Source organism: Culex pipiens, chromosome 3 (assembly GCF_016801865.2).
Source record: "Culex pipiens pallens isolate TS chromosome 3, TS_CPP_V2, whole genome shotgun sequence".
In the NCBI taxonomy this organism is placed as follows: Eukaryota; Metazoa; Arthropoda; class Insecta; order Diptera; family Culicidae; genus Culex; species Culex pipiens.
Genome location: NC_068939.1, coordinates 136,444,008 through 136,467,194, shown reverse-complemented (window position 1 = coordinate 136,467,194; position 23,187 = coordinate 136,444,008). Strand labels below are relative to the sequence as shown.

Genomic DNA, 23,187 nt, shown 5'->3' with positions numbered 1-23,187 from the left:
AATTTTAACAAAACTATGTATTTTTGAAAGAATACTCGAATTTTCAATAATTCAGTGATTGCCATATTGTGAAAAACTATAAGTTGAGTATATTTTCAAAAAAAAAAGTAGTTTTGTGAAAATGTTGAGTATTTTCAAAAAATGTTGTCTTATTATGAAAATCTGTAATTTTGAGTATTTTTTTTAAAATACGTAGTTTTGTGAAAAATTAAGAATTTTCAAAAAATTTTGTTATTACATTTAGAATGTATGAAAAAGTTTCGATCATTTGATACCCATATTGTAAAAAACTAAAATTTTGAGTATTTTTTCGAAAATACGTTGTTTTGGGAAAATTTTGAGTATTACAAATAATGGTATTACATTCGAAATGTATGGAAAAACTGACTTAATCCACCTATGTGGTTGGAGCCTTCCTCACTCATTACCAACAATGGCTGTACACAAAATTTCATCTATTTTTTTTTTTTTGATCCGGAATAAAAAAGTACATAAATATCACTAAAGTGGTCATATCTCGAGACAGGGTTACCAGATCATCAATGTTTTGGACTCGTTGGAAAGGTCTTTTGATAACCTAACCAACGATTGGTAGGATGGTGGATCCGGACATGGTTTGCATACATTTAAGTGAGATCCGGCTTCCAAAAAGTACATCAATATCACTTAAGTGGCCATATCTCGAGACAGGGTTGCCAGATCTTCAATGTTTTGGACTCGTTGGAAAGGTCTTTTGATAACCTAACCAACAATATGTCGAATAGTGGATCCGAACATATTTTACATACATTTAAGTGAGATCCGGCTTCCAAAAAGTACATCAATATCACTTAAGTGGCCATATCTCGAGAAAGGGTTGCCAGATCATCAATGTTCTGGACTCGTTGGAAAGGTCTTTTGATAACCTAACCAACGATGGGTCGGATGGTGGACCCGGACTTAGTTTACATACATTTAAGTGAGATCCGGATATATGTGAAAACACATTTTTATACATAACTTTTGAACTACTTATCGAAACTTCAATCTGTATAAAACTCGATCTATGGGACCCCAAACCAAGTCGAATGCAACAGGTTCGGGTCAAATCGGTTCAGCCAGTGTCGAGAAACATGAGCTAGTTTGTTGGTCACATACATACATACACACACACATACACACAGACATTTGTTCAGTTTTCGATTCTGAGTCGATATGTATACATGAAGGTGGGTCTACGACGTTTTTATACAAAGTTCATTTTTAGAGCAGGATTATAGCCTTACCTCAGTGAGGAAGGCAAAACCCGATTTTTTGATACCCATATTGCAATAACAATTATTTTGCTGTTTTTGCAAGTAATTATAATTGCAATGGATAGCTGCCATCATCCCGTTTCCAAAACACTATAATTTTTGGATGTTTGCATGATTTTTCATGCGATTGTAGCCAATGTCTCTCATATAGCCAAAATCTCATAAGCTTCAGTTATGCACGCCTCGGTACTGCATCCCCCATATGCGGTGCTAAACCGAGGAAGACACCAAATCGATCAAAAAATTCCTTAAAAAGATACAGATTTTTGAAATATCATCTATCTTTTTTGTGAGGGTATTTGCCAAATTTGTATGGAAAATCATATGGACAAACTAATTATGCAAAATGGCTTCTTTGGGCATACCGAAGGCAGCGAAAAAGTTTCAGTCGGATTTAAAAAATACAAAAATTAAAATAGATATAAAAGACCGATTTCGTAGAGAGTTGCTCCTTTATGAAATTGGTTTGGAAAATTATTGAAAAGCACGTATTTTTTTGAATGTACACTTCTTAAAATTAAATAAAGACTGAACAATCACTTGTAGCCTATAATCTCGTACAACTTGTTGTTCGCCCCTCGCTTACCACACTTTCTAATAATTAATTGTTACCTCATGGTAAGGTAAGTAATCTGACGTGTGATTAAATAATCTTGAACAATCGAGTAAAACCAATGCCCTTACCGGATCTATCTCCAATAATTGCCTTGCTGTGTCTTTTGGTTGACAACTAGTAAATTTTTAAAGTAATTTACATTAGTTTAGGAAGCAAACGCCAAGTCGCTTCGCCAATTGATACGTCCCGGCCAAGGTCACCCCCCAACGTTAACTTCAACGCTTACGTTTCCGGACCGACAACGGAAGAAACCATCGCCGCGCGCCGGCCTATCACAGGTGTCATCGGTAGTCAATTGCCACCGGCACCGATCATCATACTAATTGGCTTGAACAGCACAGGACTGTCTTCCCTTTAGAACTGTGGACGTAGATCACCGTCAAGAATTAAAAACACAAACACGACACGCAGAACCGGTCACGCGTTTGGCGACAATCTTGATTAAGATTCCACCTGTGTCGAGCGGAACTTACCCACTGCAGAGCAACAGGTCAGGTATCGAGCAGGTGGTTTGTTTGAACAATATTTGAGGACCTGAGGTCACCTTTGATTCGCGTGACTACGGTGACTGTTTTTCGGCGAAACCATGCGTGACCTTCGCGACTTGTTGCTACTTTTTCGGGCGATGGGAGATTGAAGTTGGTTTGACACTTTAGAGAAGCCACCGTAGAGCGCCAAAGAAGGGTAATTTTTGTGCAAGCTGGGTAGGAATTACCGAATCAAAACGATCTGATAACTCTGTCACAACCGGCAACGAGGGGAGAGATTCAACGTATGGTAATCCGTGTGTTTCACCAGTACTGTACCCCGGTGAGCTGTCATTACGTAAGGCTTACGCTGCCTTGTGTCTCTTGTGTATACTTAAGGAGGAGGGGTTCAAGCTAAGACGTATATTTACCCGAAAAAGGGCTCCTCTTCAAAGGCAGTACACCGTCTCGACGGCTGACACTGTAGCTGGCAGGGTGGCTACTTACACCGAATAGTAGGGCAACAATCATCTGAGAGGGAAAAGATCTCAGAATGGGAATAAAAAGTTACAGCGAACGGCAATTCAAGGCCTGTTCATTACCGGTGACACTCAAGGAGCTATTACACTATGGCAAACAAACAAACAAACTTGCACTTTTTCGTGTTTGACAGTTTGTCAAACTCGCATTTTTTTTGCGTCAAACTCGCAAACAAGGCAAAATGTATCCAAGCTGACGTTTGTACAAACAAATCCAGGAAAACAAACAAAGCTGGCAAACTGGAAAATTGTCAAAAAGTGCGAGTTTATTTGTTTGTTGGCCGCCCGAGCAGGGGTAAATAACACGGGAATACCAAATTTTGGTATTACTTGGGCAAATAACAGCGACCAAAATGTGCCCTTGGTTGCCCAGTAATAGATGGTAAAATACCATGAAATCATACCAAAATCTTGTATGTGTAAGGGCACAACAATACCAAACCATGTTATTCCAAGGGTAAAATAATACCTCAAAATAAAACCATTTCAATACCAAGTTGAGGTCTTCTGGATTTTTGAACATTGCTTGAATACCAAAACTTGGTATTGCCATGGTTTTATTTTTAGGTATTCCCGCGCCCTTGGAAAATCATATTTTGGTATTTCTGTGGTCTTTCACATACATGATTTTGGTATGATTTCATGGTATTTTACCATCTATTACTGGGCAACCAAGAGCACATTATGGTCGCTGGTATTTGCACAAGTACCGTAAAACGGGGTGACTTTGATAGCCGGGGTGACTTTGATAGGTTTGCGATTTTTCCGCAAAATGAAGAGTACAATTAAAATACGTAAGGAATGGTTCAGAAACATACTGACCGTGGTAAAGAAGTGTTCAAAGTACCTCATGAAAAACTTTTCATAAATTTTTGAAAGGTTTATAAAGTTAGATAACTATAGTTAAGAAAATGTGGATGAAAGTCATTATTTGAAACTTCTCAAAGTGTCATGATTTTCTCAATGAACATGATTTTTAATCGGAAACGGAATGCATTTTCGGATTCTTTGGACAATTTTCCACTAGGAGAAGGTTAAATAAGTTTGTAAATAATAAATAATATGTGTTTTTGAAACACAATTAAAAAAAATCTCCAAATTTATAGGCAAATTCAGTTGAACAAATTTCATGTAAAATGTGAAAACTTGTGATTCGTGCTTCGAATTCAGTATAAAATGCAATATAAATCGATAATTTTATAAACAAAACTATATTTAACAAGTTTCAGGCAAAATTCCGACTTTTTAACAATTTTACCTAAAATTTATATGTATTTTGTTAAAAAGCTTATAAACTTAGTTAACTTAATATAAACATTGATTTTTTTTCTTACAAACTATATCAGCTACTTTAGTGATGGTACATTTAACGTACAAATAAAGTTTGAACATCTTAAATATGATTTTAACAAGAAAAACTATGACTATCAAAGTCACCCCGGAATTAGAACATAGAATTTTTAACGTAAATATTTTTCTTAACACTATTGAAAAAACTTTTTTTTCTAAATAGTGCATAGACTTTGTGTGGCCTACCCCAGTACATGTTTTAAAAATAATAATCTTGAGAAAAACCTTACCTGTTGGAAAATATTCTAAAAACAAATTGAAATCCTATCAAAGTCACCCCGGTTTACGGTAATACCAAAATTTGGTATTTTCATACCATTTTTAGTGCAGCAGTTGCAGTTAGTGAAAAAACGGAAATTATTCATATGTAACAGCCAAATCTACTCACCTGATGATTCCATGTTGTTATTAGTGATATTCTTCACCACACCGAATGCATTTGTCATTGATGAACGGCCTGTGCTTGAAGTTCTTGAAGCTTCTGAAAAATAACAAGATTGAAAAATAAGTATTATTAAAATGAAACTGAATTGAAATTCACCAAAATTCATTAATCTGTCGATTGACTCGTTTTTCAAAGTATTTGGTTATCCCGACTTAGAGATATTTCAACGTTTTTGAAAAATATATTAGTGGGTATATCACACTAATTTTTAAAATCATCTTTAACATTTTTGGGTTTCAAGTCATTTTAGCGCAAAATTAATTAACTCGTAAATTTTTTTTAACAAATTTCCCATAGTTTCAGAGAAAATTGATGAAACCTTTCAATATTAAAATAATATCAAAATGTGCCATCCTGACTTAGAAAATTTTCCACAATTTCAAGTCATTTCTTTAGGGGGTATATCAAAAATGTTTAAAATCAAGTTTGAAATTTCAGGTTTTGAATGAAAGCATTCGCTTTGAGACATCATTATAGCGCAAAATTAATTATTTTGTCAAAATTGGTCAACATTTTCCCATAGTTGCAGAGGAATTTGATAAAATACTGTAAAACCAAAAGAATACCAAAATGTGGTGTTCGATCATTGACAAATTCTGCAATTTTGCAATATCAAAACAATACCTTAAATTGGTATGATACCACATTTTGCTCTTGCATAATCCTTAAGACAAATTTTAAAGGGTCCAGGGAATACCAAAATTTGGTATTGATACCAGAGAAAGGTATTATTACGCATTTCCCTTGTTATTTACCCATGCTCGGGCGTAGTGTAATAGCTCCTTCAGTGGAGATGAACAGTTTCAGTGAACGAATGAACATAACTCGAGGGCATTATCCTCTCAGCCAAAGTTGAGGCTATTCTGCTCTCGGCCAACAACTGTCAGTGTTGATTGAGAACTTCAAATTTCGTACAGCGTTTGAAAACATTTAATGTCTCGCCACCCTGCAGCTCAAAGTACCGCACGACTCTCGAATAGGACAATGAGTAGCAATTATCACTAATGACCATGTAAATTGCAACTGGCGGAGACAACTCTCCGTCGACGTCGTCGTCGGTCGACGCCGTACTTTATGGGATGTTCACGCGAAGTGTTTGAAGAACTTTCGCGCGTGCACCCCGATCTGCGCGGTAGACTTCAGAGCAAAAACAAAAGTCAGCTTATCCGTACGGTGAAAAGTGTAATCAGGGTGCTCGCTCCCGGGAGTAGCAGCGCAAACGATATACGGAAGCCCGATTTGAATAAATTGCGATTCTCATTGGAGATAATGGCCACACGGCAAGGCAATTTGTCACACGAATGCCGAATGCATTTCCTCGCGAGCGGGCGCGCGCGCGCGCTTGATCTTGGCTACGGGTTGCGCACACGTACGACCTGTTGGCGCATTAGAGGGAGTTGCGAATCCCGCAGAACGTGATAGCGACACGGATCAAGGACACGATAACCACGTGGACGTTACACACGCCGTCGGTCACGTAACCTCCGACGGGTGGTTGTTTTCTCCCCAACTACCGAGCTATTTAGACATTTAGAATCCGCGAGAACATTTGTACAATTCTTGGTCCCAGACCGGACCCATGTCACGTGTAGCTTAATTGACAGTAAATTTACCGTCAACGAGGTATACCTCCACAAATGTTTATTCATTTCGCCGGAGAGACCGGTAGCGAGCCTGACCTCTGTTGACACTGATCATCGTGCTCGAAAGTTGCAACGTCCCAGACGTTCTCAAAGCGAGTATTTCACAACACACACAACTCGAGTCCCTCGAGTTTTACCCTGCAGCTTTACGTAATCTGCGGCCATCCCACCGAAAAGCAAGTTTCTGCGCAAACTTCCCCACCGTGCAGCAAAACGTGCAAAACCGTCACCCGCCCGACTAATCAATCCTGGAAGAAGTTTGTATACATTAGAATTGCTAGATGTGATCATGTGATTACGAAACTCGGCACTCTGTTTTAGTACTTTTTTTTTGTTCATTTGTTTGTTTTGCAAGTGTTTTCAAATCAACTGGCACCCCTCACTAAACTCACTGCGGATGTTTTGTTCACGCTGTAAAGTGAGACTTTGATTTAGACTAATCGACTGGAACGGAAAGTTTGACAACGTCATTCAAGCGGAAAAGGGTATTAACTTTTACTGGCTTAAAGGTTAATTCTAAATTAAAAACGACAAACCTAGATTGCTATCAAAATTAAAAACACGTTTTAGAGAACTCTTAAAAAGATTGTAACCTAGTCGTAGTTGTTGACTAATGTCGATTTAAGAGCGAGTCCACGAACAGGAAATACCCGTTTGTATGGGACGTCGTTTAAACCTCACCAATCTGCCTGAAATTTTCAGGGGTTGTTTGTACACATAAAACGAGCATCTGGCCAAAATATGAGCACTCTAGGTCAACGGGAAGTGGGACAAATCGGGAGTTTAAATGTTCAAAAACGTCAAAAATCTTTAAAAAGACTATAACTTATGCAAGATTAAATTTAATTTCTAAATTTAAAATGCGTCTGAAAGGGCGTACAAAATGCCACAAAATGCAGGAAACATTCTATTGTGAGATTGTCTCAGGAACACGAATATGATGAAATTGTCACCGAAAAATTTGATCTAAGGGGTCCCCCGAATTACTGCCTTACCCAAAGCGTTCTCAGTCTCAGATGGTAGTCCCAGATGTCCCCTACAAGCTGCAGGTCGAACCGAGTTGATATCTGGATGGAACACTTTTTTATTTGAGTTGAAAATTATGCAATTTTATCACTAAAACGCCCTTTAGATTTAACCATTTGGGATGCTTTTCCCTGAATTTTGTTGCATTTTTCAGATGAATTTTGAAATTAAGTTGAATCTAAGTTATAGCCTTTTTAAAGATTTTTGACGTTTTTGAACCTTCAAACTTTGTGTCCCGATTTGCCCCACTTCCCGTTGACCTAAAAAAAACGAAGTTTAATTTATAGCTGTCGGCCACCATTGCTAGTACCAACCACTAGTGTCTTCCTTTTTATCTACAAGGTATCCTAAGTGTATAAAAGAATACCCATATTTACACAAAGAATTTTAGAGCGCCCGCCGTGGGATTCAAACCGGCGACCTCTGGATTGCCAACCCCTGAAAATTCCAGGCAATTTGCTGAGGTCGATGCGAGATGGGTATGCTTTGCTCGTGGACTCGCTCTTGAGGGACAAATGAACTATAACACTTTTTTGTAATTTTATTTTTTTAAATATTTACTTTTTCTACTATTCTAAATGGTTTACTCATAATAATTTCAAATAACAATGCCAGAAAGTTCATTATGGCAATTTTCATTTGATTTTGTGTAAATGTCCGTAAAATTTGCATCAAACCTACGTCAACACAATACATGATTCCTTCTGGTACATAATTTTCATGTAAAATTTTTACCTGTTCAAAAAAAAAAAAAACGGAATCGACGTAACACCTTATTATAATGTGGCCCTCTTAAACCTTGCGGTTTCGTCAACGGATCCACAGGCGTGTATCGTTCTTTTTGCGACAAGACTCCGCCTCCCGGGTCTCCTAAGTGTGAAGGTATGGGCACGGGGAGAGGGCACCGAATACCTATATTTACACTTAGAATTTTTTGCTTCCGCCTGTTCAAAAAGTATCAATTTACTCAGCTTGGAAATGATGAATCTCGTGTAAAACGGTTGATGTAAACTTAAGAATCGACGTAATCGTCTGAATCTGGAATATTTCAATATCACTTCAAAGGGGCGTAAGATTGAATGTTTGGCCCTTTTGAAACGTTAATCCTGCTTCAAAAATTTAAAAAATATTGTTTTCGAAAAGATTGAAAAATTTCACGAATGTAGTTGTAGTTGCTGAGACGTCGGTATTACAAAAAGGATGGTTGTTTGGGTTAGGCTTAGATAACTTCAATTTTCTTATTTCTTTTCCTTTAAGCCGCTGTATCTCAACAACCAGGGGTCTAACTTTCAATGTCTCTCAGACAATTTTATAGCAAATTTTCTGAACTTTTCAAAAAATAAAAAATAAAAAATATCGGAAATGGTCCTTCATGGTCACCATTTTAAAAAATCGATAAACTGCAAATATTTAACTGAAATCAAACTTTCGGTGCCTATATTTTGAAAACAAGGTACTTTGTCATAAAATCTGTCTTGGAAAATTTGTCGATTGCAATTTCAAATTTACATTAAAAAATGAGGACGAAAAAATTTTATGTATTAAATAATTTATTATCCAAAAATCACTTTTTTTCAAACATTCAAAACTTGGCGGCAAATTTTTGACCATAGTTCTGTATGGCTTAAATGTTGCGGGTTTTGGTCTCCTAAAACATATCAACAAATCTCGAAAATCAAAAAAATACCAATTTTGGAAAATTGAGTTTTGATCCTCTGAATTGACATTAAAAAAATTTCAAGGTTATTCTCTTGTAAATATGTGAAAATTGTGTATTTCGTCTAATCGTGCAAAAATAAAACAATAATAATAATAATAATAATAATAATAAATAAAATCGTTAATAATTGCGTCATTTACCAAGCTTTTTTTTTCATATTTTGGGAAAGCAAACTTGCAGCAGCTCATCCTAGCTCAAAGGATTTTTTACAGTCTCAAAAAAAAAAATCAGAAAGGTTTACTCGGTTTTCATTTATATGAAACCCATAATTAAAAAAATCAATAAAAAGTTGATTCTATTCCAAGTGTATATTTTTAATAAATTTGTATTGTTGTACAACACTTTTTGCAACTTATAAATTTACCGGAGACATCAAGTCGATCTTGGGTTTTTTTTCTAAATGTTAATACTTTTATCATTTAGAAAGGTTTTGTGGGTAATGGGAATTGATTCAACGAATGAATTTTATTAAAACCCTTTCTTGTCAAAAGTTGCAAGTTTCAACGAAAATAAAAGTAATAGTAAATGACAAAAGAGTAGTTCTCTACGTAATTTGTATCTCAGAAACTAATCGCTCGATTTCAAAGTTTCACAGAGAAAATTGTAGGAAATTTTCTTAACTTGTCAAAAATAGTTTTTTTAGATGTGCTTTTATTGCAAGATTTTTTTAGCCGATTTTGGGAAATAATGTTTAAGTTATAAAAAGATCAAAAAGGATCTTTTTCCGTGTGCATTTTTTTTCTGAAAAGTCCTAATCATAACCTACAACTTTGCCGAAGATACCAAATCGATCAATAAATTCTTTCTCAATAGGTACAGATTTTCATACATTTAGATACCAATTTCCTATGGCCCCAAAACCGTATGGAGACTTGTGTGGAAAAACAAATGATGTAGAAATCGTAGATAATAAATTAAAATTATTGATGTCTGAGGAAACTGCTTTTTTATTATGTTTGGTAAACTTTTTGCTTTTTTTTTACAAATTTATTTGGTTAATAAATATTTTCAAGCTGTTTGAAAATTTCTTCACTTTTTCTTTATTTATGTTTCTAATGCATAATCTTACAAACACAATCTTTTAAAAAGTTCGTCTGCAAGAAATCAAAATCTTTTTTTTTGTTTATCAACTTGCTTTGCCACTATAAAACAGTTTCGATTTCAATTACAGCATAGAACGAGCAAACTTTAACCATGAAACCAAACAAAACTTTATCTTTACCACGTTGATTGCCAACGACTAGCCAGGGTGCCATAAAGAAAAGTTTTCGCACCCGCAAAGAGAAAAAAAAAACCGACCAAGGCTAGTTTCCAGTTTGATTTCCCAACCCCAAAGTTTCTTTCGACTCGTTTTAACCTTATACAGAGAGATATCTCCCAAACATATAATTGATTGGTCATTCGTCCTCTCCGGCGGCGACCAATAAAGCGATAAAGTCATTGCGACCCCACTTCTTAACTTTTTTTTCATCAAGCGAGTATATCGACTTCGAATGCCCCACAATGTCCACATACTAACGTACGGATTTTCTTCTTTGTCCCCGCACACAGATTGGAGCTCCTCTACCAACCCCCGAACCAACCATCAACTACAACACATTAATCCGGACACCTGAACAACAACAAAAAAAGAGAGAACCTGAACGACACGGCGTCAAAACACCTCTTACGGGGACAGATTTCCAGCGAGTCGCTGCGCGCCAGTATCTTTCTACAGACTCACCAGAACGGACCGAACTCTCGTCTAATCCCGCACACATCACAGTCTACAGGCAGTCGGGCAGTTAGTCAATTAAGAAGGCCAAATTGGGCGCTTGGTGGCGTCAGAGCAATAGTAGCAGTAGCTGTGGGGCGCTAAGAACACCAATCGAGTTCAAGGCTTCGTACCCCTTAAGGGTCTAACCGTGAAGAGTTGCAGCAGCAGCAAGGTGCCGCGAGTGTCAGATTGATCGTCTAGTGCATAGTGTGTTGAGTTCGCGCGGTACACGCGTAATTAAATCTAGAGCTGCTGAAATTTTCATTTTTTTGCATTCGAAAAGGCCTTAGGCGAGTGTGTGTGTGTTTCGAGTCTTGAGCAATAACCGAGAGCATGGTGGAGGCTCGCGTTACGTAAAGCGGCAACGGCAAGAAGAAATAAAGTTGAAAACTGCTAATTTCCGTTAGATAATTTTCCGTTCCAAGCGCGCAGTGTGAGCCTCTGAGGAAACCCCCTCGGCTTCGGCTAGTGCAAAATGTGAGAGCTTGACGGCGGTCGTCAGTGCACAATCCGTAACTGCAGTACAACGCTGTAGTGAAGTTAGTGAAGAACCATGCCCGAATCTGTCGCGTTTGGAAAATCCAATTGAGAAGCAATTTCCGGGCGCTCCCTCGTGAATCTCGTGGAAAGGGAACGCTGTGACATGACTTCCAACGGAGGTCCACCGCCGGAGGCGGCCGGCCGCGACGAGGTGGACTTTGTCCTCAAGGTACAACCCACCGAGTCCGAGGCGTGCCTCGGCTGCACCAAGAATCAAAAGCTGGACAAGTTTAACATTTTCGCGCTCAGGCGCCGACCAAAGAGTGATCCCGGAACGGGGACCATCGCAAAGCACGCCCAACAGCGGGCGGCCGCCACGGCCACCGAAGTGACCGCCCCCGCCGATCCCGCCAAGAAGAAAAAGTCGCGCTTCGTGAAGAGCGCCTCGATTGCGCGCATTTTCGGCAACAACTACAATACCAAAAAGTTCGAGCAGCAGCAGGAGGGCGCCGGTGCGCTGTTGAAGTTGCAGCAGCAGTTCCGGCGGGGCTTCCTGGGTGCGGAGCGGTTCCAGAAGAAGGATGCCGCCGCCGGGAGTGCCTCGGCTGAGCAGCAGGAGCCGAAGATTGGGGACGCGTGCTACGTGAACGACAGTGAAAGTGGCCCGAGGGCAATCAGGTCGATTACGCGGGGGTTGGGACGGTTGCTGCGGCGGAACTCGCATAGCATCGAGATTAGCAGGCCTGATCCGGAGTACAAGGTGTCCTACCTGGGGAACGTGCTGACGGGGTGGGCGAAAGGTGAGTTCATTTGTTTAGAATTAGAAGGGTAATTTATAGGGATCGGTCAATCGTTTTTTTTATCAAGCTTCGTGTAAAATTTGTGCTTCTTCGAGTTCAAATGAAACTCAATCATGTGATGTGATATCTTCACATATTCACCACAAAAAAATACATGCTCGTAAAAATTGTGGAATAACATTTGAAAAAAGCGGATTTTCTAATTCCCTGGCTACAAAACCAACATTGTGTAAATGTAGCTTAAAAGGTTTCAGCTGTTAAATTTAATACCTGCCATTTCTTCTTCAGTTTTGATTTATTCAGTCGTCATATTCTTTCTCATTGGTCCCGGCCTGAGCTTCAAGTTAAGTCATTAAGCCATTCGAACCATTCTCCCAGAATTTCGGAAATGGAATTGATTTGTATTTTTTTTCATTTGGCTCAAACTTTGTGCGGCCTTCTCTATGACCAAAGAAACAATTTTGTGTCATTGACTCACCTATTCAAGTCTTCATAAAATATTCAAAAAAATTAAAATCAAATTATTCGCCCTGCAGCATTGCCTTGGCGTTCTCGATTGCGAGATTCCTACTCGAAACTAAGTGTCCGAAGGCTTGATTGTTGAGGCAATTGCAAACTTCTTTTTCCACCGAGGCAGGACGACTCTCCTATACCTGGATTGAGCTAACGACCTAACCCTCTAGGTTAGACCGGGGCCAATATTTACTTCCCCGTCCGACGGAAGGCGTGATAAGATAAAAATCTCGTCTCGAAAAATACCACCGGGACCTTCTGGGATCGTACCCAGGCCGACTGGGTGAGAGGCAATCACGCTTACCTGTACACCACGGGTCCCGTGTTAAAAACTGTGCTGTTAATTTGTTTGCCTTGATTATTGTATGCATTTTGAAAACCATAAATGTAATCAGAATACTGTTTCGGTGCTCAGTTCTGTTTTGGTTTAACTTTGTTTTCCTTAGAACAAAAATGGGTCTAGGAACTTGTGAGTCATAAAATATATGTGTTTGAAATAATTTCAACTCTTCAATCTTTTTAAAGAAACAATTATATTAATACTAAATTACCTTTATTAGTGTTTTTTTTATGTAAACACTAAAGTTTCATAAAATATCGTGTTTTTTCGAAAATAATATTTTTTTTTAATTTGCATTAGGCCGATACAAATATTTTAAATGTTTTTGTCTCAAGGCTCTGGCCAGGGTCGAGAGGGGAGGGGATTAAATAAATAAAAAAATATAAAAATTGAAATAACAAGCCCTAGTTTTAACATTTGCATGGAAAAATTGCTTTAAAATGCATTTTACACTAGTTCAGTTGTTTTGCAATCATTAATTTTCAAAAAATGTAAGATTTAACGAAAAAAAAAAAAATCTAAAATTCAAAAGATTTATAAGTCAACCATGTTAAAAATGATTCTGTACGCAGGTGAATTCATTTCAAATTGATTTCAGCTGATTGCACTTAAATTTCGATTGAAATTTTGAAGTATTTTGAAAAAAATCTTTGTGCTCCGTGATTTTTTGGGAAATCTTATAAGGGAGGGGGACAAAAACTGTAAATATAATTTGTACCAGCCTTATGGGAATCAAACGAAGCAAAATTGTCAGAATTTTTTTTGTAAAATACTGAGATTTATACAAAATACCTTGTATTTTGAAAATACTCATTTTTTTTAATTTGCAACATGGAATGGGTTTCAAACAAAGTGAAATGACTGTTTGTTCATTTTCATTTTACTAGAGTTTTTGTGTAGAAGACTTTAATTATTGCTACATATTTTTTTCTTTTGTACAATACTTAAATTTAAACAAAATACATGTCCATAGTTATTTTTTATGAAAATTTGAGTATTTTACAAAAAAATCAAGTGAAAATACATACAAAATTGTGCTTCTTTTGAATCCCACATTGCGAGTAAGGAAAAATTAGAGTATTTTCGAATATGATACGATATTTTGTGAAAATTTGCGTATTTTACAACAAACTCTAATAATGTGAAAATGCATAACAAATTGCGCTTCGTTTGAATCCCACATTGCGTGTTATGAACAATTTGATTATTGAGCAGTTCTCTTCAAAATCGTTTTTTTTTTAATTTTAATTTTTGTATTTTTTAATCCATCTGAAACTTGTTTGGTGCCTTTGGTAAACTCAAAGAAGCGATTTCTCATCATTAGTTTGTACATATAATTGTCCATACAAATTTGGCCATACAAATACATAAATAATATACGAAAATTCAAAAATCTGTACCTTTTGAAGGAATCTTTGATCGATTTGGTGTCTTCGGCAAAGTTGTAGGTATGGATAAGGACTATATTGAAAAAAATGATACACGATAAAAAATGGTAAAATAATTTTTTTTTGTTTAAAAAATCGTAATATTGGTAGAAAAAAAATTTCAACTTCGTTTTTCGATTTAGAATCGAATTTGCAATAAAAAGTAGTAGTGAAACTTTTATAAAGTGCACCGTTTTCAAGTTATAGCCATTTTTAGCAAAATATGGATAATTTTCTCAGCTTTTTATAAATATTCTTTTCAAAAGTGGGCAAACATGGGAACTAATTTGAAAAAATAAATAACTGCGACTATTTTCAAATAAAATACCTAAAAATGGCTATAAATTGAAAATGTTGCACTTGATCAAAATTACACTACTACTTTTGATTGCAAATTCGATTTTACATCGAAAAACGACTCATAACTCGGTCAATATTTTTTTGCCCGTTCTGGAAATTTCTTAAAGGTTGGCATTTGATGTTCTTTACAACATATCAGAAAAAAAAATAGTATTTTTTTTGCAAATTAAGTTTTAGTGACAAAAAGTGAAACTAAAAATCACAATTTTTTTACCATTATCATTTTTTTTCAGTGCAGTCCTTTTTCCATACCTACAACTTTGCCGAAGACACCAAATCGATCAAAAAATTCCTTCATACGTTACAGATTTTCGAATTATCATTTTTGTATGGACAGCTGCCAAATTTGTATGGAAAATTATATGGACAAACTAATGATGCAAAATGGCTTCTTTGGGCATACCGAAGGCACCAAAAAAGTTTCAGTCGGATTAAAAAAAAAAACAAAAATTTAAAATAATATAAAAGACTGATTTCGTAGAGAACTGCTCAGGAGCAAGATAGCACAATAATTTATTGGGGAAAGTTTTAGAGAATTTTCTCAATTTTAAAACTATTGTGTTGGTTTGATGATTAAATTCTAAATGTTAAAAAGAGAGATTTCCCATAAGAATTCCCATACAAAATTGAGATGCAATGCGCAAAGTGTGGACGCAACCAATCGCTCCCAAATGTTAAGGGGTTGTTTTGAAGCCCAAAAGGCTTTGTTCTGGTTTGATTTGATCATTTTTTAAATTTTCCATATTACGACGAGCGTAAACCAGTCATGTGACGTATCAAACTTCTTGAGACTGAGATTTCAAAAAAGTGTCCACGTGATTTATGAATGGTCCCTTAGTCCTGTGGACTAAAACTTCTCTTCATCAATGGTTTCTTCAATATTGACAACCAGAAAGTTGACTGTATATCATTCCACTAATATAGCGCTACAGAGCATCACAATCTCAGAACAATTAAAATTGTAAATCGTTTAAACGTTCATTTCATTACAAAAGTGGCTTAGATGAATACTTTAATGACTCAACGTGGTGCTAAGCATCGTGGAATGCGTCAGAATGTAGCCTGCGAACGACGTACGGCCATGCCGTTATTGAGAAAGGCACGACCTACCATTTGCAAACATCACACAGACTTAATTACAAACTGTAGAACGACATCATCTGTCTGCCGTGCACGTTAACAAAATACCAACCAAGGTAAAACATTCACTTCGAGTATATCGGCTTCGGATGACTTTTGCGCCCCGAGGTGACCTGCAACAAGATCTCGCTACAACCCTGACCCCTGGCCACAAGTCTATTGTTCTACGGTTGTGCTCCAGTCATGCCACAGGGGTGCACCACACGTGGAGTGGGCGTGCCGTACTCTGCTCACAGCTCGTCGTCGTCGGTACCAGATAGACTTCTAACGAGCACATGCCGGAAAGGTTAGAATGTCAATTTCAATTAAAATAATTAATGCTCGCCATCTTCACCACTGGCGCGGTAGTCGTCGCGCGTATCGTGCCGATGTTTGGTGGTACCGATGTCGATGGCGCGAACCCGGTTCCATTCAGGACTGGAGCGTGACGTACCCATCACCAGGCCGCGCGCACGGCTAATTCAGGACAGTTCACAGTTAGCTGACTGGTGGTTGGTAATCAACCGGATGTGTACCGACGACAAGTGCAGCCAACCTGGCCCGAGATCGTCCCGTAAGTGGTGCATTGCTCGGTGACAGTGTTGCCAGATAAGCTGTTTCATCGTTCCGACGACGACGACGACACGCCGGTAATTGATTAGAACGCCATGAAGCGGTCTTCGGGTCTCGCGACACAGAGAACGACGACGTGACGATGAATTGACGAAATCAATTATGGTACGGAGTTGTACGAGAGGGGCAGGAGAGTTGGTTAGTTTTACTGAATAGATGAGGTGTTGACTTGGCATAGTTGAGGGAGGGCGGAGGACGACCTAATTGTTCCACTTCCCAGCGCATCAAGTCGCTCCACCCCTTTATGCCACAAGGTAGAACCTTCACAAAAGCGAGTCTTTTGTGCTGTAAAGTGTAACGCGAGGCGCCGATAGTGGAGAATTATCAACCTAATGACACCACTAAGTAGACAGTCACGAGAAGAAAGTGACGAAGGGCGTATTCAACAAGTGGAGCGCGCCACAAAACTAATCACCACGCGGAGATTGTCATCGCGTCGCCGCTCAAAAGACTTTCATTCAGGATCGTACCCCTCTAAGCTGTGGAATTTTAATTGTACTTTAAGGGGCAGCACACCACCTTTCTTGCCTCGGCTGTGTTGATTTGTGGAGCGTAATGATGACTCAACGTGGAGTTGGTATTCAAAAATGGATCACTGATTTGAGGTTTGCGATATCGGGCAGGTAGCAAGCAGCTCGCTGCACCACCATTTTATAAGGAATGGAATTTGGTTGCAGTGAACGCGTGGTGGAGAAAAGGGAATGCGATGTGAATATTTGATTTGAAATGAGAAATTGAGCTGCCACCAGAAAAAATAAACAAACATTTGCAAGAGGACTGCGATTCGATTCAAGCTTTTTGCATGATAATTTAATTATTTTTTTCTTTTTACCATACAATTTTAGCAGTCCTTAAAAAACTATGAAAATATTCAAAACATCCAAGTTTGAATAATTTGACTTTTGACACAACAAAAAGAATGGCGCAAAAAATACCATGTTGGAAAATTGTTGTTTTTTTGAAAATGTTTTAGATAACAAAAATGTCGTCTTCTTATTTGAGCTATGACACAAGTTGGTCAAAATTCATTTGACAGTACAATCCAGACTCGATTATCCCCAGTTCGATTATGCTAAGGTTTGTGTGGTACTTCGGATATTGGAATCATGAATAAAAAATATGTTTTCGTTTTTTATTAATTTTCTTACTTTAATATTAAATTCAAATTCTGTGACCCCATTTTAGTAATATTTGAATAGTTGATTGCTTATTAAATTACAAAATGCATGTTTCACAACCGCCATTTTGACCGCCATCTTGGATTTAAATACATAAGCGATAGTAATAAATAAACAACAGTAATAAACAACAACATATTTTTTTCGTGATTCGATTATCCGAAGTGAAATTTTTCCAAGGCGGATTATCGGATTATCGAGTCGGTACTGTATTGCAGTTTTTTAAGGAATCTTGATTTTCGAAAACTGGGGATTTTTGTCTCTGCAGGATTCATAGCCATGCCTAAAAATATTTTTTGGAATGATGAGGAAATTTCCTACAAATTTGCTTGAAATAAATTGAAGATTGAAGAAATCCCGGGAATTCCCGAAAAATAATATTTCCCATTCAAGTGGAAGTATACATTTTCCTTACTTTTTGGTCCCAATGTTTTGAAAATTTGCGCAAAAAAATGCGAGAACCTAACTTGATTTTATTTATGTCAATCTACTGTTCATATTCACCCAAAACTGGCAGCGCTAGTCTGAGAGAATGATGGTCTCGAGTCGAGAGAATAGTGGTACCATTCACGGACGCAGAGAACACAGCTCGAGATGGGCGATAGAACTATTCTCTCGAGATTCATTTGCAAAAAAAGTTCATCCGTCAAACAAAAAACCAAAAGTGTCGACAACGGAAATCGAACCAGAGACCTTTGACAAACCAATCCAATGACTTAGCTGCCTCGGCCACCACAGCTTGGTGACCAAGGAGAAGTCAGAAGTCGATGTATGACACTTGTTGGAGATTTATTGATTCAACTAACGAATGAACTCATTTGTTATGATGGTGTGAGTTGGTACCATTATTCTATCGATTTTGGCACTGAGCCCTCAATAAATTTTGAGAGAACGATTATCTCGACTCTGAATTTTGGGTGTTGAACTCAGCAGAAAATAATCAGATTCTTTTCAGGGTTATTTCAGATTAAATTTATTTCTGAATCATTCACACCTTGAAAAAGGTCTTGCTTATTTGTTTGGCAATAAAAATTACAATTATGAAATGAAAATAAACTATTTTATGCTGGTCTGGTTGAGCGTTTTAGCAGAATGCATAACGGTGAATACAAAGAGATACAAAAACAATTATATTTTTGGTAACTTTTTTTAAGCGAAAATTGTTGTTAAATCATTGGAATATAATCGACTGAAATCGAAATCGAGAAGAATGTAATTAAATTGATTTTAGCTGAATACACTTATATTTAATTATATTGAAATTTTGTAGTTTTTAAATTTTTTTTGCCCCCTGATTTTTTTGGACCGTTTTTGAATGAGGTAACCAAACCTTTTTTAAAAATATAGTGATCTCATGAAATAGTGTTCTAAGTAAAAAAGCACGAGAAGTTAAATTTGTAAGATGAATTCTATGCTTCTATTCATTTATTAATATGCTCTTTGCCATGAAAAACATCATTTCAACATGATTTTTTTTTTTAACTTTATGTGTCAATGTTATTCTTAGGCTTAGTGATTTTTCACGCTAAATAAATGCAATTTTCACGGGGACCACTATTCGAAAACACAACATTTCGCGGAAATGTTACGGAACAAGAAAAATGCTGTAATAACCTTTAAAATCTTATGTTGAACAACTAGAAAGATTTTTGAACATTATATATTAAGCAAGTAAGCTAAGTGATTTTTTAAACTGAAAATTTACAGTTTCACGGGAACATCAAGTTTCGTGGAAATTTCACGGGTTGAAGAAAAAACTACAATGTTTCAGAAAATGGCTGTTTTTTGTAAGATTAAAATAATAACCCTCGAGTTTGAATGAACGGCGAAAAAAAACTCATTGCTGAATTGTACATGGAATTTTCACTGATTTTCAAATATATGTTGAAGGAGCGAAATCGTGATAATAGTGATGAGAATTTCAGGATTTACTAAATTGCGTTTATCTGAATTGCAGCAAAAAATATACCTAGATGCTTTCTATTCTTCTAAAGTAACTTACTACACTGAAAAAATACAAAATAGCAATGATAAAAAATCCCGGACCTTTGGTCTCAATGCTCAAAATTTGGAAAATGCTCTAAAATGCCATATATAATTTAAAGTGTTTAATAATCGAAATATGGTAATATGTTTTTCAATGAAAATATATGATTTAAGCAAAACTATTTTTTGCCTAATTTACATTTAAAACCTTTGTGGATAAAATATTTGTTTTTTTTTTATGTTTGGCAATGATTTCAGAAAATCCTAGAATTTAACGGAATTTCACGGAAATTGTGGAATTTCACGAATTTTACGTTGTCGACGGAATCGTGAAAATTCACAAACCCTAGTAATTCTTAACATATTCCTTAGAACTAGTCAAAGAGATATATTTAAAAGCATTTTTATGGTTGTGGAGCATGGATTGTAATTACTCAAAAAAAAAAAAAAATACAAACGATATTTTTTTTGAAAAACAGCATATAAAATTGGATAATTTCTATATTTTTACTGAAGTTGTATGATTTTTTTTAAAGCAGTCACGCCATTAATTGATCCTAACACTCATGTTGAACATTAAAGTTGCTGTTCTATACAATTTTGTAGCAAAATATAAATCAGAAGCAGGATCAGAATAATTTTCGTTCCCGGGAAATTTGTAAAAATTTCCCGTTTCCCGGGAATTTTGTAACCCCGGGAAATTGGACGCTCTAAGATTAGCCCAAAAAAAGATAAGCCAACAGGAAAAACAAAGTTTTCTCTACATCCCAAAATCGTGAACAAGCGTTCATGAAAATGGGAACCACGAACAAAGTGTTCAAATCCCATGGTACGTTTTTAGAAATCGTACCATGGGATTTGAACACTTTGTTCATGGTTCCCATTCTCATGAACGCTTGTTCACGATTTTGGGAACTCTTTTAACTCATGCAGCATAAAATAAAATAATTTTGCATGTAGTTAATTTTTTGTCATTCTAGTGTTCAGCGTAGTTCACTGTAGTTATCTGATTGATCATTTGATCTGATAAACTTACAGTTTTAAACTCCAAAGTGTTATCAAGAACATTAAAACATGTTCGGCAATATCTTCGACTCTGTCGCAACTCCATCACCTGTCGACCCCCGACCGAGCAAAAGGTCCCATCCGTCCGCATCTGACCGTCATTAGGCACGGATTACCCAAGGTGTCCCCAAGCTGCTAAAGTCCTTCACGGCGCGACAAACACCAACAAACAATGAGTTATGCCATCCTCTGTGTGTCGGATTGGTGACACACACTCGTCGTCGTCCACATGCTGGTGACAGCAAACTAGCCAGCCGACACTTGTGGAAACCTGGCCAGGGTCATCGCTGCAGGCTGATTAATAAGTGGCGCGGCGTTTCTTCGCGCTGATCAGCTGTATACATCTCGCTAAACGCTCGGATGGTCAGGCTCTTCAGGTTGTGTCGAAACAGAGTGCCGAGACCTTTCGGACCACGGTGAAACAAAACAACAGCAAAAATAGTAGCAAAATCAACAAATCGATCTGGGACATGTGTCTTTTTTTTGTGTGTCACCAAAAGCGCACGGTTGGCGAATTCAGCAACAGCTGGAGCTTGGACAATGTGTACAGAAGGGGAGCGTAACCTTTTTTCGGCTCAAACTTTTTTTTTTGAATAATTTTACGATGGACAACAATTGGACTAGATTTGTATCGAGAATAGGTTGAAAATAGGTACAACCCCCCTCCGCACGGCAGAAGCGGCATTCATGAATAACAAACACGTGAATCGATTGTATGCGTGGAACATCGCAGCAGTGGGACGGCCGCCCCGGTTTAATAGAGTTCAATGAGATTCAACGTGCACGTGAGTGGGTTGAACAATTAGTGGGCCAGGGAGCATCACACCGTTTCGCTGAAGATTGCTCTATTGAAATCTATTGCAGTTTATGACCTGCGACAACTGGATAAGCGTTCTTAGAACCATACATATGTAAAACTAACTTAATCCACCTATGTGGTTGATGCCTTCCTCACTTTTTACCAAAAATGAGTATATGGATGGTTTCATAATTTTTTTAGATCCAGAAAAAAAGACACAATGTATAACTTATGTGGTCATAACTCGAGACAGGGTTGCCAGATCTTCAATGTTTTCGACTCTTTGGAAAGGCCTTTCAATTACCTAACCAACTATGGGTCGGATGAAGGATCCGGTCATAGTTTGCATACATTTAAGTGAGATCCGGCTTAAAAAAAGTACATAAATATCACTTAAGTGGTCATAGCTCGAGACAGGGTTGCCAGATCTTCAATGTTTTGGACTCTTTGGAAAGGCCTTTCAATTACCTAACTAACGATGGGTCGTATGATGGATCCGGACATAGTTTACACACATTTAAGTGAGATCCGGCTTCAAAAAAGTACATAAATATCACTTAAGTGGTCAGAACTCGAGACAGGGTTCCCAGATCTTCAATGTCTTGAACTCATTGGAAAGGCCTTTCAATTACCTAACCAACGATGGGTCGGATGATGGATCCGGACATAGTTTACAAACATTTAAGTGAGATCCGGCATAAAAAAAGTACATAAATATCACTTAAGTGGTCATAACTCGAGACAGGGTTCCCAGATCTTCAATGTTTTGGACTCATTGGAAAGGCCTTTCAATTACCTAACCAACGATGGGTCGGATGATGGATCCGGGCATAGTTTACATACATTTAAGTGAGATCCGGCTTCAAAAAAGTACATAAATATCACTTAAGTGGTCATAACTCGAGACAGGGTTCCCAGATCTTTAATGTTTTAGACTCATTGGAAAGGCCTTTCAATTACCTAACCAACGATGGGTCGGATGATGGATCCAACCATAGTTTACATACATTTAAGTGAGATCCGGCATCAAAAAAGTACAAATATATCACTTAAGTGGTCATAACTCGAGACAGGGTTGCCAGATCATCAACGTTTTGGACTCATTGGAAAGGCATTTCAATTACCTAACCAACGATGGGTCGGATGATGGATCCGGACATAGTTTACATACATTTAAGTGAGATCCGGCTTCAAAAAAGTGCATAAATATCACTTAAGTGGTCATAACTCGAGACAGGGTTCCCAGATCTTCAATGTTTTAGACTCATTGGAAAGTTCTTTCAATTACCTAACCAACGATAGGTCGGATGATGGATCCGGACATAGTTTACAAACATTTAAGTGCGATCCGGCTTCAAAAAAGTACATGAATATCACTTAAGTGGTCATAACTCGAGACAGGGTTCCCAGATCTTCAATGTCTTGGACTCATTGGAAAGGCCTTTCAATTACCTAATCAACGATGGGTCGGATGATGGATCCGGACATCGTTTACGTGCATATAATTGAGATCCGGGTATTTGTGAAAACACATTTTTATACATAACTTTTGAACTACTTATCGAAACCTCAAACAATTCAATAACGATGTATGGGACCCTAAACCAAGTCGAATGCAACTGGTTCGATC

At 37.4% G+C, this 23,187-nt stretch overlaps 1 protein-coding gene across 1 annotated transcript in view; it reads left to right on the top strand.

Moving 5' to 3' along the window:
- LOC120413750 (uncharacterized) overlaps positions 1–23,187 on the top strand; it is a 154,221-nt gene that overhangs the window by 74,175 nt on the left and 56,859 nt on the right. The window contains exon 3 of the mRNA XM_039574682.2: positions 10,653–12,137. Within this exon, the coding sequence (XP_039430616.1) occupies positions 11,501–12,137 (637 nt within the window). The 5' untranslated portion in view covers positions 10,653–11,500. The remainder of the gene's footprint in view (positions 1–10,652; positions 12,138–23,187) is intronic.